This window comes from Panulirus ornatus, chromosome 55 (genome assembly GCF_036320965.1).
Source record: "Panulirus ornatus isolate Po-2019 chromosome 55, ASM3632096v1, whole genome shotgun sequence".
In the NCBI taxonomy this organism is placed as follows: Eukaryota; Metazoa; Arthropoda; class Malacostraca; order Decapoda; family Palinuridae; genus Panulirus; species Panulirus ornatus.
The window spans coordinates 33194881-33215068 of record NC_092278.1 but is presented as its reverse complement, the minus strand read 5'-3'; the positions used below and the strand labels follow the sequence as shown (position 1 = coordinate 33215068).

At 39.9% G+C, this 20188-nt stretch overlaps 1 protein-coding gene and 1 long non-coding RNA gene across 5 annotated transcripts in view; one reads left to right on the top strand and one right to left on the bottom strand.

Moving 5' to 3' along the window:
- LOC139765657 (uncharacterized) overlaps positions 1-7309 on the top strand; it is a 60835-nt gene extending 53526 nt beyond the window's left edge. Inside the window, exon 4 of the long non-coding RNA XR_011716713.1 lies at positions 7197-7309. This is a non-coding gene — a long non-coding RNA (uncharacterized lncRNA). The remainder of the gene's footprint in view (positions 1-7196) is intronic.
- The window catches only part of icln (chloride nucleotide-sensitive channel icln), a 30290-nt gene continuing 16443 nt past the window's right edge, over positions 6342-20188 (bottom strand). For 2 of the 4 annotated variants that reach the window (XM_071693358.1, XM_071693357.1), the window contains one exon: positions 6342-8113. Coding sequence is in view for 2 of the 4 variants with exons in the window: in XM_071693357.1 (XP_071549458.1) it covers positions 7974-8113 (140 nt within the window). In the remaining 2 variants the exon portion in view is untranslated. Of the gene's footprint in view, positions 8117-20188 lie in introns of all 4 variants that reach the window. The other 2 variants (XM_071693356.1, XM_071693359.1) reach the window with 2 other exon arrangements.

The window sequence follows — 20188 nt, the reverse complement described above, 5'->3', positions numbered from 1 at the left end:
ATCACATTTCGTATATAGCTATAGCCACTCATCATACTGTCTAAAATATCCACCAGGAATTATTACACTGAATTTCAAGAATCTTTTTTTGTCTTGATTTCCAAATTCTGACGAGGTGACAGAAGAAAAGTATATGTGGTCGAGGACGTATTATTCTATTTCATTTTTAAAAGTTCTTTTCATTTATAACTATCCTATTCCTGTGTCGGAGAACATCGCTTACGCTACAGGTTAATGGCGCGTGGACCATTGATCTGGCGCGAGTGAGGATTCTCGACTCGGGGGTCTTGGTAACGAATATTTTCCCACACACCGAACGATGCTTGTGGGGTCGGAGCAGGCAGCACGGTTGACGACGGCAGGTTCTCTCTCTGGGAGGGGAAGGGGGGAATCGTAGCTGCTCGTCGAGCCTCGAGATATAAATAGATCGGAGACGTTACTACTGTCAGCGTGGGGGTTTGGGGGGGTCGGGGTTTTAGTGGTTCGTCTTCTGCCCTCCCGTGCGCGCGGGTGGGTGTGGTGGACTGGACCTCCCGCCGCTGATAACACTACATCGCGGCCCTGATGACCGCGTTTGACGAGTGGTCGTCCCAGTTGCCCGCGCACACACATGTTCTGCGCAAGGTATATATATATATATATATATATATATATATATATATATATATATATATATATATATATATATATTTTCTCTCGTACTCTTCGCCATTTCCCGCGTTAGCGAGGTAGCGTTAAGAACTGAGGAATGAGCCTTTGAAGGAAATCCACACTTGGCCCCCTTCCCAGTTCCTTCTTTTGGACTAATCACAGATCATCATTGTGGCTTCCTCAGAGCGATATCCACTGGGGATATCCTTCATTCTTTTTACGAGACCCTAGGAGAACCCCATGACGTTGTAGTCCTTGATATACTGTTAAAGCATTTGACAGTGTATAGCATTGTACTTGGATGTTTCACTCTTAATTTTCCTCTCTCTCTCTCTCTCTCTCTCTCTCTCTCTCTCTCTCTCTCTCTCTCTCTCTCTCTCTCTCTGTCTGTCTGTCTGTCTGTCTGTCTGTCTCTCTCTCTCTCTCTCTCTCTCTCTCTCTCTCTCTCTCTCTCTCTCTCTCTCTCTCTCTCTCGTCTTACGTCTAGCTTCACTTTCTGGCCTGTCTGACTCTGTACTCTCCCTCTTTCCCAATGGACATCGGTGTCTCTTAGGGTTCTTCCGGTCTCCTCTGCTCTTCTCCTTCTATCAACAATCTTCTGTCTTTAGCAGCTAACAAAATGTACTCATACTCTGACGTCTCCAGCACTCCATGTCTTTCAAATCGACCCCATCTTCTCTTGTCTGCTGTGCGGCTCGTCTCTTCTCAACTGCCTCAGTAAACTTAGAATTGGACGATATTTTTCTCATGGGGGCAAGACGTAACTCAGTTAGGTCAATGCCTTCAAAACCAAGTACCAATCTATTTCTCTTTGTAAGATGCCTCGCAGCTTTTCCATCTACTTTGGCTCGGTAACTCCTCACCTTAACATCTAACCTAAGCATTGGAAACCCTCTGCTTTCCTAGTTCAGTCTGCCGCTGAGAGACTGGGAGCCCTGCTCAAGTACTACCCTCACGTCTGGGGAGGCTCTGGCCCTGCATACGTACATGACAGGTTATGTCGCTGTGCTCGAATGTATTGGCTTAACGAACACGTTCCTTGCTCCAAGCACGGAGATATCGTACACCTTCTAACGATAACGTACCATTAGCAGAAATAGTCACAGTTTGAAGTACATGAATTACAAAAAGTAAATCCTGAAATTATCCACTTATGTATTGAATATTGCAATTTTTGTCACCCCCCCCTATTACTTTCCAACGTCAGTTGTCGGGTACACGATCTTATCAGTACAGTGACCCTGCCGTCACAGTGGCATGATGCGCGGCGCAAACCCACAGGGAAGTATCCAGTCTGTGGCGTGTTGCCGGGCGACCCCTCGTCCTCACGCTGCAACCAGCCCTCCCTCCTCCTCCCCGAGCACCTGAGCACCACCAGAACCCATCTCAGGCTCCACCTCCGCCTCGTTCCTCTTACTAAGACCAGACACCCAGGCACCTCCCCCGCCCTTGATCAAAGGCGCCAGAAACTGCCGGGCTGTCAGTGCAAGGACGGCTTAGTCCGGGAGCATAATTAACACAGAATATGTTAACCGAAACCGCTACAGCTGGCCATGTGTAGGACGACGCCTGTTGCACTTACCTGGCTGCACAGAGACACATCTGCTGCAGCTGTCTCTAGGTGGTGTAGGGAGGCACCTGTGACATATTGCAGCTGTCCAGGTGCAGGGAGACCCTGTGACATATTGCAGCTGTCCAGGTGCAGGGAGATCCCTATGTGGGTCCTGGTACAGCTGTGCATGTGTAAGGAGACTAAGTGCTATAAAGGTCACACACGTGTGGAGCCTTGACATAAGCCATGCCCTCATTTTCAGAGATGAGGGTTTTTGCCGCTCGGAGACGAATTACGATCTTTCTTTGTCGTTTGGCACCAAGTTGTTGGTGCCTCCCGGCCAAGCTCCTGGTGGTCGGGGTATTCGCCATGCTACAATAGCCTTCATATTCAGCAGCCTAAACCGCTTGTATGGTGGACAGACACTCTTTGTACATGAATAATGTTCTGGGTTCATACGCAGACATTAATATATATATATATATATATATATATATATATATATATATATATATATATATATATATATATATATATATATATATATATTTTATCCCTGGGGATAGGGGAGAAAGAATACTTCCCACGTATTCCCTGCGTGTCGTAGAAGGCGACTAAAAGGGGAGGGAGCGGGTGGCTGGAAATCCTCCCCTCTCGTTTTTTTTTTTTTTAATTTTCCAAAAGAAGGAACAGAGAAGGGGGCCAGGTGAGGATTTTCCCTCTAAGGCCCAGTCCTCTGTTCTTAACGCTACCTCGCAAATGCCATTTCCCGCATTAGCGAGGTAGCGTTAAGAACAGAGGATGAGGACTGGGCCTTTGAGGGAATATCCTCACCTGGCCCCCTTCTCTGTTCCTTCTTTTGGGCTTTAGGGAGAATAAAAGGTTGTTTTGGAAGGAGGTAAATACCATGCGTAAGACAAAAGAACAAATGGGAACATCGGTGAAGGGGGCAAGGGGGGAAGGGAAGTGATAACAGATGGTGATGAAGTGAGTATTTTGAAGGTTTGTAGAATGTGTTTGATAAGAGTGGAAGATGTAAGGTGTTTTTAGTCGGGGTGGTGTGCGAAGTGAGAGGGTCGGAGAATGGTGTGGTTTAAAGAAGAGGTGGTGAAAGCTTTATGGAAAATGACATCCGGGAAGGCGGCTCGTTTGAATGACATTGCAGTTAAATTTATTAAGAAATGGGGGTGACTGTGTTGTTGATTGGTTGGTAAGGATATTCCATGTATGTATAGATCATGGTGAAGTGCCTGAGGATTGGTGGAATGCATGCATAGTGCCATTGAACAAAGGCAAAGGGGATAAAGGTGAGTATTCAAACTAAAGAGGCTTGAGTTTGTTGAGTATTCCTGGTAAATTGTATGGGAGGGTATTGATTGAGAGGATGAAGGCATGTATAGAGCATCAGATTGGGGAGGAGCAGTGTGGTTTTAGAAGTGGTAGAGGATGTGTGGATCAGGTGTTTGCTTTGAAGAATGTGTGTAAGAAACACTTACAAAAAGATGATTTTTGGATCTGGAGAAGGCATATGATAGGGTTGATAGAGATGCTTTGTAATAGGTCTTAAGAGTATATGGTGTGGGAGGTAAGCTGGTAGAAGCACTGCAGTGATATATATATATATATATATATATCCCTGGGGATAGGGGAGAAAGAATACTTCTCACGTATTCCCTTTTGGTCGCCTTCTACGACACGCAGGGAATATGTGGGAAATATTCTTTCTCCCCTATATATAAAACACGTCACTTTCCCAAGTTTTCTCCACAAATTCAATTCCCAACTAACCTGTCACTATGCACTGAAAAACTTAAAAACCATGCTTTTTTTTTTATTCACATATACTCCCAATTTTCTCCTTTTACCCACTCTTCCAAACTCAGAATCCAACTTTTGGAGTTTACTACTCGAATCTGCAACAAGTGCCATATCATCAGCAAACAGCAACTGACTCACCTCCCAAAACTCAACAACACTGACAGACTGCAGAACTACCCTTCTCACCAAAATCCTCTCATTCACCTCCCTCACCATCCCATCCATAAACAAATTAAACAGCCATGGTGACATCACACATCCTTGCCACAGATTCACCTTCACCTTGAACCACTCAATCTCCTCTCTACCTACTCACACACATGCCTACCTCTCTTTCTTAAAACTCCTCACTGCTTCTAATGGCTTTCTTCTCACACTAAATATTTATAATACTTTTCACACTATCAAATGGTTTCTCTAATTCCATAAATGCTAAATGCAAATCCTTCTGTTACTCTAAGTATTTCTCACACAAATTCTTTAAAGCAAGCGCCAGATCCTAGCATATCAGACTGTAAGTACCAAAGGGCCTCTTTCTAAGAGTATTGATGTTACTCAGAACCTCTTTGTAAAAAAAAGTCTTGGTTACCCAGGACCTCTTCCTAGAAGCTTCTGTTGCCCACTGCACTACTTTCAATAGCAGGGCAGTGGGTACTTACATGAAGTGAGTTCTTTGATGAGACATTACTCCCAATAATATAGACTTGCCAAAGTTGACTTTTTACTTGCAGTTTAATCCCATGCAGGAAGAGTTCAGTAACACCATATATACATAATAATAAAATTAGTCCTTCTATCTATATCAAGGATTCCTTAAATGTCGATAATTAGGAATGATGTGTCCACATATGGATATTTAGGTTGCCTTTCTCTGTAGATCTATATGGGCAGAGAACATTTATATGGTTTCTCGCCAGTGTGAGTGCGGATGTGTCGTTTTAAACTCTCCTTTGTGGTTGCACAGTAGGCACAATAAGGTCAGGGAAATGGTTTTTCTCCAGTATAAGTCCGCAAATGTGTCACCAGATTTGTTGTTTTCTTCGTATTGTATGCACAGAGTTTCCTGCAATAGCAAGGCGGCATCAGAAAAAGGGAAAGGAATGGCACTCATTTGCTCATATATACTTTCTAGCAGTCTTGCATAATGCACCAAAAATCAGAGCCCCATATCCACAGCAAAGCTTCACACAAATTTTGTAGTTTTCCCTGACTTTATATACCCTAGTTCAGCTCTTTGATGGCATGTTTCCCTCTTTTGCACCTTATTGCTCCAATCAATTCCATCCTGTGCACACATAACACCATCTTGCTTGTCTTGGCCCCAGTAACTCAAAGCCTCTTTCACACCATCTCGGCCTCTCCCATCCACTTCTGACACATGTACACTCTTTAGTTATTGCAACTTCGTTCTTCCTTTCCATAAGTCCAGGCCATTTCAGCACAACCTGTACAGCTCTCGTTTCTGCTTACTACCACACCTCTCTCTGACACATTGATTCCTTACATGATAAACCCTTCTTAAACAGCATCCTGTCCTCAGGCATTTAATTTCCAACACATCCACCTTTTGTTCTTTTGCATTCAGGGGTCAAAGATTTGTCACCCACAGTTGGGAATACTATACCATCATACCCATTTTTGCCTTCACAAACAGTTACCTCTCCTACAACTCCTTAGCCTTCTCACTCATCCAATTGCATGTGATGATGGGTTTGTGGCCATGAACCCCTTTGGCATAAAACATTCTTCAGTGAGACTGAACTCTCTTTCATCTACAGTTGTATAGCCTCTCCAAAGGTTACTTTTTACTAGTGGTGCATCCATAGGCAGGTATAGTCCAGTAATACCCTTAAGGTCGTATGTATCAATATCTTTCAGGCTTTGCTTGGAAGATATTCACCAAACCCACCAATTGGGAATTGCTTCTAACTGGGAAATTGGTGGCAGCAAGACATAATGACTGCCACGTTACTCCATTGTGAACTGTTGGCTATAAATATGGAGTGTTCTAACTCTGGACCTATACCAGACATTGGTAGAGGGACTTAGGGAGGGGAATTCTATCCTTTGTTCACATGATCCCTTTTAATAATTGGGATTTTGGTCCAAAAATTGCAAGAGTTATTAAGGCCATCACTGTCAAGCTATATCCACCAACTGAAATATATTTACAACCTGGTGTTAAGGATATTTCTAAAGCCATATACACTCTACTTATTTATGTAGCCCTTGCCTTTTGAGAGTAGAGAATTCACTGAATGCAGTAGGAAGTTTGATGTAAGTAGTATTAAAATGTCTTTTGAGGTAAATGAAATGCAACTTTTTGCTTTCTTTTATCAATCAAAAAATATCGGTTACACAAAATGAGAGTTTGAGTCAAATGTTACATCAAAGTTGAGACATTACTTTCCTTTAGCAAAACAAGCATGTTTCTCTGTCAGGAAAAATAAAAATTAATGGAATCTCTCTTTCATACACTAACACACAGGGATCGCGCTTCACCATTTATCTGATAAATGATTAATAGCCTTCATATCCTGGCATAGGAAATATGAGTGTCTGTCACTGTGCTCTGAAAATGTGAATATAAATGCTAATCCATGATACATATGATGAGCAGGATAAACATAAAGAAACCAGTACTATCTCTATGTAAATGAGATTTTTTTTGTTTGTAAGTAAACATATTAGTAATAAACATGGAAGAATTTGCATAAATCTGCAAAACTGTGGTGCATGATGGTTCTAAACAAGCTAAATTGATTTGTATCAGAAGTATAACATATAAATAGACATTACATACCTAGTATCACCACCACAATTGGAGTCCCACATAAAAACTAAAACTGTTATTTATTTTACACCAAAAATTATGTGGATATGACAAAATGCAGTCTGATATATAATTAAATTATTTATCTTAAACACCAAAGTATATGTGGATAATATTTCAAGATGCAGTCTGATATATAATTAAATCTTTATTTACCATAAACACCAAAGTTTATGTGGATAATAGTTCAAAATGCAGTCTGATATAAATTAATTTCCTTTTTCATTTTGGTAATACAATTTATGTATAAAGTTGAGATCCATTTTTGATAAACTATGCATCCTGGCAGATATTTCAGTTATAAGTATCCATTTTCCTTGTCATGATAAAGGTTCATTACAGACTGATATCCTAACTGAGACTACTGGCTTTCATGAAACTGAAGAGGCAGAGGAGACTACAGGCCTTGAATGACACTGAAAAGATGGAGATAAAAAAAAAAAAGGTAAAGTGAATAACAGATGGAAGAAAGTGTATGAACATGGTTGATAAAGAGAGTAGACATGTTGTATGTGAGAAAGATTTAGCATCTAGCCTGGCATACTAATTTTAATGAGACAGTTACTAATAATTGCATTTTTAACACACAGTCCTGTCTCAGGAATGCTGAAGTATTTCCTAGAATTATCTTAGGCCCTCTGTGTCAGGATCACTCATCTTAATTTTGTCTCTTAATATCAAGAAACTGGGTTTGACTTTCCCTTTAATAATAAAATAATAAACTATACAACTATAGCATTCTCTTATCAGTTGGGTTCTTTAATCATGTTCACCCTTTCTTTTCCATTTTAACTCCTCTACCATTTTGTTTTTCTCTCTGCCCCTTGTTTTTCCCAAGACTTGGCATCCATTAAGACTATCTTATATCCATAACAAGTTTTATTCTTGTAAGTGGGTAGATCTTTGGAATAAATGAAGTTTGTCAGAACAGACAACTGTTCCATCTTTTCTAAACAAATCATACACTGGAAATAGCAATACAAACCTCAACTTTCATTCACATCATCATTACTTTCATCCACACCAAAGAATCTTTCTCATTTAATTTGTATTTCTACTTTCACTAAACAATGAAAATTCTTGGCAGTTTTTCATTTGAATTCCCGAAATTTGTTTTTCTCACATGTCTGCATCATCAAACTGTCCTGTTTCCATGGCTTCCTCCTCCTCCACCTCCTCATCTTCTTCTTCTTCTTCTTCCAAGCTTTCACCTCCTAATTCAAGGTGACCTGCATGACTCCCAGCTGGTGGCTCCAAATCTGCTGATGACAATGTTCACATTCTTACTTTTGACTGATCATGTTCATTATAACATATATTATAATACCGGAAAACCTTTTTTTTTTTCATTCATGCTTGCCATTTCCCACATGAACAGAACAGATGACAGCTTTTAGAGAGAAAATTCCTCACATGGTTCCTTGCTCAGTTCCTTCTTTTGGAAAATAATACAGGCAAAGATTTCCAGCCATCTGCTCCTGCTCCTCTTAGTCTCCTTCTACGACATGCAGTATTCTTTCTCCCCTATCCCAAGGGATAACACAAAAACTATGGTAATTTCTTTTATAACCAACTGCCTCTCCTGCCACATCATGGTAATGACAGGAAAAAATGAACAATGGTCTCAGTTGCACATGTCCACTCCCTAGATGGTTAATCGTAATAAAACTATACCCTGCAATCCACAGTCAAGCCCTACACGGAACTTTGTGCATTACAATAAATTCTTCACTGCCCTAGATCAGCTGAACAACATGTTTTCCCATTTACCACATTGATCCATTTCAGTCTTTCCCATATACACCTGTTACCCTCCTGATGTTTAGCTTCCTTCACTCCAACCTTTTGTTTTCTTGTCAATCTTCACCCTTTCTCCAAACTTCTTCCATTTTAGACATAAAGATCCTCTTAGTCTTTCTCTCATAAAGATTGCCATTATCACTACAACTCTTTTTCTTACACTGTCATTCCTGTCATTCTTGCCCCACATAATCATAATCTTTACACTGATAATCCAGGCTAATAGTTCCCTATTAACTATTTGTAACTCAGTTCCAGTTTAAGGAGCCCTCAGCAGTTTGGATGGCCAAAGTATCAATGAAAATAAATGTTGTTTCACTCCTAAAAAGTTATCCTTTCTCTAATATTTTCTAAGGTTACAGATATCCCTATAATGCTCAAAATGTTTGTATTTCACTCTTAAAAGCAATTGTATCCTTCCCCTAAGTTTACAGCTATCCCAGTAATGCTCAGAATGTTTAAGTGTCCTTTGTCTAAATCTCTCCCATTTCTTGTTAACATGCATCATGTGATCTCTAAGCTCAGAACCGGTATGGGCTTTTAATAATTTTTAAGTGACATTTTTGTTAATTATTGTTCCATGCACAATGGAAGAACCTTTGTTGTTCATGTTTGTGCCACAAACAGACACACTAATCTCTAGGTATGTGAAAATGCGGTCTAAGTACACCACCATCTTCAAGCCTCATTTTCTCTCAAGTTTATGAAAGATTTTTATTTTTTCTAATTATAATTGTCATGTTATGTTTTAGTATGACACTTTTTTATTGTCTTTAAATTGTTCTGTCTTTATTAATTGCTTTTTGTTTCACTGCATATTGTATAGAAATCTACTTTGCACTCTGGAAGCAATACAAAAAATTAGAACATTAAAAGTCAATCATTATGGAACTAATACTATAAGCTGGGAACAGCAACAGCAAAATAAAATTTTCTTTATGCTTACTTTTTCTTCTTTATTTTCAGGTGAATAAGCAACAGGTTGAGACCATATCTATTGCAGATTAGTACTACGCTTCAATAGAATCATAAAGAAAATCAACGGATTTTTCTTTCACCCTAAAGGTACAAAATACTTTTCAAATCGACATTATGTGTACACAGCCTGTCATTGCATTTGCTTGTTTTCTCAACTTGTATTGCATAACACGTGAAAAGAAGAGACACGAGTCCAACCTAAAACCTCACATCACCCTGAATGGCCAATTGACCCCATTCAACAAGACACAAGCTATTCTGGGCATCACATACAACATTTATCCCAACACCAAAAGCAACAAACTAAATGCCTTTAAAACACCAATTAGTGCCAGATTTGAAAAAGGAAAAGAATTACTTCATATCCTCTACAAACAATTCATCTAATCCATCCTAGACACTTATCTGCCTGGTCATTCATCTAATTACAAGCAAATAAAAAATATAAACACTGCAAACCATATAAAACAGAACATAGAGAACAATCACAAACTGCTTAGATAACACAAACACTCGACACCCACACACTGAAACAAGGATCATCCCATTACAGTCCCACTTAAATATGCTCAGCACTTAATTCTAAGCAACAGCACTAGATCCTAACCATCTCGGCAACTATAAATAACCACAATCCCTAAACTGAAATAAAAAGCTTACCTCCGCTTTACACTTCAGCAACCCATACTTACACTTGCCCTCACCCACAACAAATATAACACATGAAATATGTACTGTAAACACCAATATAACCCAACAAGCACAACAACTGCTTTCAAAACTTGACTTTACCAAACATACACCAAAATCCCCAGACATGCACAAACCCCAGACATGCACAAAGTTACACTTTCTGGTCTGCTCTGGATACTACCTTATTTATTTATTAATTATACTTTGTCGCTGTCTCCGGCATTGGCGAGGTAGCGCAAGGAAACAGACGAAAGAATGGCCCAACCCACCGACATACACATGCATATACATACACATCCACACATGAACATATACATCTGTACATAATTCATACTGTCTGCCCTTCTTTTTCCTTCTTAATCCTCCAAAAGAGGAACAGAGAAGGGGGCCAGGCAAGGACAATCCCTCAAAGGCCCAGTCCCCCGCTCCCAACGCCACCTATACAACCTATCCCTACAAAATTACAAAAACTAATTAAACATACTTCAAGACCCTTCATGGCTATGACTGAACTATCACAATCAAGATGCTCAACAACAGCCCTGCAGCAGTGGCAGCTTCAGGGGAAAGCGAACTGGGCTACCATTGAGGACACCACACTTTAGATGTTCCAAAATCTTTGATGAAATTAATTTAATTTCTCTCACTCATACTATCAATATTTTATCAAAATAATTTCATTGTGGTTTCATGAGTACAACTGAAATAAAATTTTCAATTTGCTTACAAATCATCAAAATTAAGTCTCTAAAGGGCCCTAACTAGCTCTATCACCCAGGGCCCCAACAAGCCTAAAGCCACCACTTCCTATTCTCTACTTACATAGACACAAGTACAACACCCATACACTTTATGGCCTAAAGTCCTGCCCAGGAGATATAGACAGCCTCCTGAGTGCTGTGGAAGCCCCAGAGAAGACAAGGGGCTCCTGGGGTACGATGGTGGGGGAAAAAAAAAAAAAATAGAACTATTTTTTTTACACACAAAGCTGAATTGCCATGTGATAATTGTCTGCACTTGTCAACCCTCACAATACAAAACATTTCAAGTGCAAATTTTCTAAAATGCCTTCTACTGTTCATTTATTTCATCAAAACACATGGGAACGAAACCCACTTAAGATGATAATATTTAGCTAATACAAGAACTTTTCTTTTCCAAGAGGATTCTTTTATGATCTACTTGTCCAAAACGTTTAAAAAAAAATTCTGTAACATAAGGGGAAAAGACATGGAAATGAAAAACTGGATATTGCTATAATAATCAAGGTTATCACCTTCCAAAACTAAATAATTCTTGTGAGGAAGCATTAGGCTTCCTTACCCTTTGCTAACCACTATAGCAGCTCAATCCTCTCACGGCTGCCCTTCACCAATTAGACACTACTGTTAAGATGATGTCAACGATTCACTTGGCCAGCCAGCCAGCTCCTCAGAATTTATAGACTCCAGAAGTCAACCTAAAAATGGTCACAGCAAGTGCAAAGATAGGCATAAAAAAAAAAAATAGAAAAAAAAGGGGGGGCGGGCAGGTTACGAAAACCAAGGAAAAATGCTTGTAGACAACCACTCATGAAAGAAAAGGTTTTCCAACTATTTGTATGCATAATGGAATCCATCTCTCTTGGAGGAGGGATTCTGTAGGCCAATTAGGGTAGATCCACTATGTCTAAACTTCAGTATCAACTGATAAGTGATATAGGAATACCAAAGACTCCTTTTCTTGATTTCCCTCCATGAAAGATCACCTTCTTCACATATGCTCAAGCAAAAAGCCAGATTAAGCCAACAAAACAAGCTTCCACAGTCTGGCATTTAAGTTGTGTTATCTGCAAACAGCCTCCTGACCCCCAAACACTGTAGACCCATTCTTTGCTCCAAGACCCTTGGATTTATAACCCTCACCACTTCATTCACCCATGATGATATTACAGATCACTGCCATACACCCATCTTCACCAGAAACTATTTATCCTTCTCCCTTTGTACCATGTGCCTTGCCCTCCTAGTTAAAACTCCTCTGTACTTCACAACTTTCCATTTACCCACTACATTACCTTTCACATTTTCTTTACAGATTTCTCGCACACATTTTCCAAAGCAAACATCTGGTCTATAAACCCTGTACTTCTGAAGCCACAGTACTACTTGCCAGTCAGATACTCAGTGAAAGTCTACACTCTCTTAATCACCAATCTCCCATGTGCCTTCCCAGGTATAACTGAACTATCATTTTTGTCCCCCTTGCCTATATGTAAAGGTTCCTTCATATGAAGACATGTATGCACTGCCAGTCCTCACATACCTCAACTTAGGCCATACAAACATCAAACAACCTCAATAACCAATAATCTATACTGTCATCCTGTCTTGAGAAAATGAACTGCAACCCTACACTTCATCTTGTGCAGGTGTTTCACCCCCTTCTGTCTTTTCACCATACAATAAGATTGATAATAATTTTGATTATAAGAAGAAGGGAGATATGAAACTAAAGATGGAAGGAAGGAGAGAAAAATATTTTCAGGGGTCAGGAACTGAACATGCAGGGGGATGAAAAAAGTGTATGGGACAGAGTGCCTTGGAGAGATGTTGTATTACACGGGTGATGAGCTATCAGTGGAATGAGGGGACATGAAGCAGCCAGGGATGTAGGGCTAGGTTGTGGATAGAGGGCTGTGGTTTTGGCAAATAATCCATGATAGCTAAAGAATGAGGCTTTTTCATAGTCTGTTCAAGGTGCTACCCTGCTAACATTGGAAACAGTGAACAAGTATAAAAAATATGATTAACAATAATAATTAATAATAATAATACTAATAACAATAATAATAATAATAATAATAATATGATATATTTACATATCTTTTTCATACTTTTCTGCCTTTGTGAGGTAGCACAAGGAATAAAAGACCAACAGCCCCACTTGTTTACTTCCACTCCCTTGCAGTTATGCATAATGTGCTGAAACCAGATCCCCCCTCCCCCCCAAAAAATGTCCCTTGAACCACTGACTGCTTCATATGCCCTGGTTCAACTTGGTGACACCATATCATCCCTCCTCCAATGTATCCTGTCTCATGCATGCCACCTCATCCCACACAGTGCTCAAGCAGGCCACTACAACCCAAGTCTCTTCCACTTGATCCTTCCATCTTTTCTATCTTCCTCTTCCCCTCACTCCCTCCACTTTTGAAAAGAAGTTCCTCTTAGTCATCCTGTCTTCCCTCATCCTCTCCATATGTTCATACCATTCCAGCACCTCTTAGTCACTTATGCACTTAGCAACACAACTTACAATTAGACTGTCAGTCCTTACAATATCAATGCATCTCCCAACCTCTTCTACTTAAAGCGGCATCTATTTGTAAAATACTTTTCCAAAATACTTGAGAAAAAAATAAATGCGAAAATGAAATGAAACTGAAAAATTGTGTAGCTTGCAGATGATCATGGTCGGGATTATTCAACACTCAGTATTTCTTTAAGGGAGGCAATGACCTTCCTCATCCTTTCCAAATCAATTAGCCATGGCAGCTCACTTGTCTCAGGGCTGCTCCTGACCATTGAGACTACCACCAAGATGATAACAATGATTATCTTAGCCAGCTGCTAGCAGCTCAGAATTTGCAGGTTGAGGCATCAACCTAAAAGTAGTTACAGCTATATCAGGGAAAGGCCCAAGACTTGCCTCCATACAACAACAACATAATAATATAATAATCAACAAAATAAGTTACAATTCTATGGATAAGAAGGAAAGAATACTGCCTACATATCTACAAATTGCAAAAGAGAGGCAGCAACAAAAGAGCTGGAAATCCACCCCCAAAGTTGTACCAAAAGAAGAAAAAAAGAAAGGAGCCAAGCAAGGTCTTTCTCCTGTTTCCATAAAGGTGCAAAGGAAGAAGAATGAATTAAACATCAGGTAGGTAAACACCTCAAAATCCTATTTGACTTGCCAAGAACGCTTGGGAGGTGCTGTTCAATCTGAAAAAGAGGGATGAGCAAGGATTATCTTTCAAGCAAAGAAAACGGTTTAGAAGGCTTAAGAAAAACCTGTCTCTTTTTAAATTCAACATAACTCTCCAAATGATAGATCTGTTCTTTGTGGTACCTCGTTTCATTAAATTCAACTTTGGATGATTTTACTTCAAGTTATCTGCCCTTAACTCATCCTCCTAAATCTATATTCTTACAAAATCTTACAAAGGCTCTCCCATCTTCTTGTGGATAAGGCATATAGCCAAAATGGCACAACTCCTAAGTGCTAAAGGAGTGTCTTCCTCTAAGAAACCTCCAATTCTTGCTTCCCTATTCTGCCTAAAAACCTATGCTTTTCCTAACTCTTAAAAGGTGCAGCCTATCCATAGGAGGGAAGACCACTTTAAAACCTCTAACTACTACCCCATCACTCACTTCTGCAATCTAAGTCCCTCTTTCTCAGAGATTTTGGTGTAACTTTTGTCAAAGCCCTCAACGTCTCTGGAGCATTTAAAAGAGGGCACGAGGTAAGTCTGCTTTTTTTTTTCTCTAAACTCCCTTCCTTGGTTTTTCTCCTCTTTGTTCTCTAATGCATGGTCTCTTCTCTAGCCATTCAACTGCAATAGTCTTTGAAGAAGTGACTTCCCCCTCTATCCTATCAACAGTGGTGTTCCTCTTTCTTCTCTTATGATTTTCTCTTCTGCTTCTAGCTGCATTCAATCTTATGTTGATAATTCTAACTTACATACTCCTACTCACTTACATTCACATCCTTCTAATATGTAATGTCTTTCTCGATTTGAACATACTTGTTCAATTTGGAAATGTACAGTATCTCTCAATAGAGAAGCAGTAAGCAACATCATAATGTTAAACTACAAAATCTTTCAATGTAACTAAGAGTATTTTTTTCTCTTCTCTTAAATTTAAAAAATCAGTTGCACCCTCTGATAACATATACATGTTGGGCATCCTAAAAACCCTCACATAACCGTTACATAGCCTTCACAAAAGCTGGAGGTGGTGTATAGGTACAAATTTTCCTTGTGAGCAGGCATTTCGTATCTACAGTAGTTTTATCTACCCTTGTACAGAGTACTGCCCATATCTCTGGAGTAGTTCTTCCACCATCTCTTTAAAAATCAGAGTAAAATCATAAACTTACGTCTGATATAAGCCAGAACAGAATCAAAAGCTTTCTGTCACATTAAATCTTCCAGTATCAATTCTCAACCAACCCTTTCAATGCAATGTGATGTTGCTGCTCTCTCTCTTTTCTGCTGGTATTACTTTGGCCAATGTTCTTGTGTACTGTTTGCATATGCCCCTCCCTCTAAGGACTGAACTCAAGGCATGTGTCAGGCCACTGTTTCCCACACTTTTTGTGTGAAATCTGACCACACAAGGGCTGACTGTTATGATACCTACTTCCCTCGAACAACCAAACTGAAGAATTTTCTTCCCCCTTTTGTCTTCTCCCTACCTATAACTTTTTTACCTTTAAGAGTCAGGTCTACAAACACCTAGAAAGCCCTGATAATTTTTTACCTACTTTTTCAATTGATACAAGTCAGTGAAAAAAAAAAAAAAGCTGACATCACAATTTATGGGGAACAGAGGTTCATTTCTTTTCCAAGCTAAACTTTAGAGACTTCCTACCAGAGCCACCTTCTTCTATGAAGCATCCAAATCAGATCAATGTTTTTCAACAAAATAAGGCTGGATCTCAATGATATATATGATCGCTGAAGTGTACTGGAATCAATGGATGGTTTGTAACACTGCTGAATTATTTGAAAAGGCCTCCTTTTCCATTAGACATTGGAGTGCAACTGAAGGTGGACCATTATAGGTCTGCAAGGAGGTGTGGTCAGCCTGGATGCAGTGCAAACTGAGAAAACATGATTCAAAAAGTGTACAAGTGCTAAAATCCACTTTCAATACACTTAGCGCCCTTATGAGATGAACAAGTCTTTGGAAGGAGGGCAACTTCTATGGTAAACACACTGTATGGGAGCCATCAGCTTTAATAAGACCCTTACACTTGGTCTTGGGTAATAATGAGGCCTTACTCAGAGGAATGGCTAGATCCTTTGGTAAGGGAGGCTGAAGGGTAAGATAACCCTTTTGCTGATTAAAGTGCATTAAAGCAATGGACTTTATTTTTCCCTGTGCCGCATAATACCTATAAAATGCCACATCTGTTAAAAAATATTTCTCTTCAATGAGTTGTACCATTACCTTCCAAGTTTTTCAAAACGAGACCTAAAGACCACGAAGTGCTACAATTTGGTAGTACAGAGAAAATGCATAAAAACAATTTTGACATTTAGACTAGGTAAACAGGTGGACAGCCAAACATACTAATGGACATGCTATGTATATAAAATAAATATACTTAACATACATATAGAAGAAATGATATGTGCAAAAAACATAATACCCTTAAATACCCAATGAGTCTCATATAAGGAAAGTAAACCATTTTCATCATAAGATTAATAAATATACAGTGAAAGAATGGGATACTAATACATGGTTTAGAAGTAGCCGGTCAGGAGAAAATTTTTGAGACTATGCATAAACCTAATGGCATCACCTTGAACTACTAGGTCTGTATACCAACTGAATGCCAAACATTTCCTTTCATGGGAGTATTGAAACATGCCAGAAGGTATCCTTTATGTTCATGATGACTGTCCAAATATCAAACTTTAAGGCTCAGAACATGCTCTGTAATGTGGTCAACTTGAACCTGAAAGCAAGGAGGTGTGTGGGGACTGGTTGTGAGTGAATGAGGCCACATCTTCATCTGTTCTTAATGCTATTTCACTAAAGTGGGAAATGGTGAAGTATGAAAAAATATATCTATACTAATACCCTGATTAGCGCTTGGGATATGCTCCTGCAAAATGGAACACTAAGCAAAACAGCTCTCAATGAACTGTTGTACCATTGCATATATGGAGACAAGTTCCTGATAGTGTTAATTTTCACCTGTAAGATATACACAGTATTGTATATGAGAGTTACAGGTATTAATAAAAACAGATTATTACCTAGATATTCATTACCTACTGAAAAATGAATAACAAATAAAACCCAATATTGTAATATGAATTGACAGTTGTATGATGAATAGTCACAACTGTAGTAGAATGAGTGTGAGGCAGTATTAGTGAAAGAAAAGAGAGAGGCATTTGGACGATTTCTGCAGGGAAATAATGCAAATGAGTGGGAGATGTATAACAGAAAGAGGCAGGAGGTCAAGAGAAAGGTGCAAGAGGTGAAAAAGAGGTCAAATGAGAGCTGGGGTGAGAGAGTATCATTAAATTTTTGGGAGAATAAAAAGATGTTTTGGAAGGAGGTAAATAAAGTGTATAAGACAAGGGAACAAATGGGAACTTCAGTGAAGGGGGCTAATGGGGAGGTGATAACAAGTAGTGGTGATGTGAGAAGGAGATGGAGTGAGTATTTTGAAGGTCTGTTGAATGTGTTTGATGATAGAGTAGCAGATATAGGGTGTTTTGACCGAGGTGGTGTGTAAATGAGAGGGTTAGGGAAAATGATTCAGTAAACAGAGAAGAGGCAGTAAAAGCTTTGCAGAAGATGAAAGCCGGCAAGGCAGCGGGTTTGGATGGTATTGCAGTGGAATTTATTAAAAAAGGGGGTGACTGTATTGTGACTGTTGTTCAGTATTCCTGGGAAATTATATGGGAGGGTATTGATAGAGAGGGTGAAGGCATGTACAGAGCATCAGATTGGGGAAGAGCAGTGTGGTTTCAGAAGTGGTAGAGGATGTGTGGATAAGGTGTTTGCTTTGAAGAATGCATGTGAGAAATACTTAGAAAAGCAAATGGATTTGCATGTAGCATTTATGGATTTGGAGAAGGCATATGGTGGAGTTGATAGAGATGCTCTGTGGAAGGTGTTAAGAATATATGGTGTGGGAGGCAAGTTGTTAGAAGCAGTGAAAAGTTTTTATCGAGGATGTAAGGCATGTGTACGTGTAGGAAGAGAGGAAAGTGATTGGTTCTCAGTGAATGTAGGTTTGCGGCAGGGGTGTGTGATGTCTCCATGGCTGTTTAATTTGTTTATGGATGGGGTTGTTAGGGAGGTGAATGCAAGAGTTTTGGAAAGAGGGGCAAATATGCAGTCTGTTGTGGATGAAAGAGCTTGGGAAGTGAGTCAGTTGTTGTTCGCTGATGATACAGCGCTGGTGGCTGATTCATGTGAGAAACTGCAGAAGCTGGTGACTGAGTTTGGTAAAGTGTGTGGAAGATGAAAGCTGAGAGTAAATGTGAATAAGAGCAAGGTTATTAGGTACAGTAGGGTTGAGGGACAAGTCAACTAGGAGGTAAGTTTGAATGGAGAAAAACTGGAGGAAGTGAAGTGTTTTAGATATCTGGGAGTGGATTTGGCAGCGGATGGAACCATGGAAGCAGAAATGAATCATAGGGTGGGGGAGGGGGCGAAAGTTCTGGGAGCATTGAAGAATGTGTGGAAGCCGAGAACATTATCTGGAAAGCAAAAATGGGTATGTTTGAAGGAATAGTGGTTCCAACAATGTTGTATGGTTGCGAGGCGTGGGCTATGGATAGAGTTGTGCGCAGGGGGATGGATGTGCTGGAAATGAGATGTTTGAGGACAATATGTGGTATGGGGTGGTTTGATCGAGTAAGTAACGAAAGGGTAAGAGAGATGTGTGGAAATAAAAAGAGTGTGGTTGAGAGAGCAGAAGAGGGTGTTTTGAAATGGTCTGGTCTCATGGAGAGAATGAGTGAGGAAAGATAGACAAAGAGGATATATGTGTCAGAGATGGAGGGAATGAGGAGAAAAGGGAGACCAAATTGGAGGTGGAAAGATGGGGTAAGAAAGATTCTGAGTGATCGAGGCCTGAACATGCAGGGGGGTGAAAGGCGTGCAAGGAATAGAGTGAATTGGAACCATGTGGTATACCAGGGTCAACGTAGTGTCAATGGATTGAACCAGGGCATGTTAAGCGTCTGGGATAAACTGTGGAAAGGGAGCTGTGGTTTCGGTGCATTATACATGACAGCTAGAGACTGAGTGTGAACGAATGTGGCCTTTGTTGTCTTTTCCTAGCACTACCTCGCGCACATGCAGGGGGTGGGGGTTGTTATTTCATGTGTGGCGGGGTGGCGATGGGAATGAATAAGAGCAGAAAGCATGAATTACGTACATGTGTATATATGTATATGTCTGTGTGTGTATATATATGTATACGTTGAGATGTATAGGTATGTATATGTGCATGTGTGGACGTGTATGTATATACATGTGTATGAGGGTGGGTTGGGCCATTCTATCGTCTGTTTCCTTGCGCTACCTCGCTAACGTGGGAGACAGCGACAAAGTATGATAAATAAATAAATAAATAAATAAATAAATAAATATCATATAATATGTGTGTGTGTGTGTGTGTGTGTGTGTACGAGTTGATGCGCCATTTTTCGTCTGTTTCTTGGTGATATATATATATGTTTTTTATTATTATTTTGCTTTGTCGCTGTCTCCTGCATTTGCGAGGTACACACACACACACACACACACACACACACACACACACACACACACACACCTTACATGGTGCTACGAGACTCTCTTTGCGTGAAGCTACACTGTGAATAAAGCGTCACCTTTGCTGAGACTGTATCATAGGAAGTACAGTCATCATCAGAGAACTTCTCAATCCAAATTAGTCCAGAATTCTCTAGTACTGGCAGCAGCACAGCCATGGGGCTGAAGGAGTCTCAAGAAAGAAGTCCTAGGTAACATCAGGATTCTTTCTTAGATAGAGGTCCTAGGGAATAAATAAATATACCTTACAATACCTTCTTGCTCCCAAAGGAAACCTTC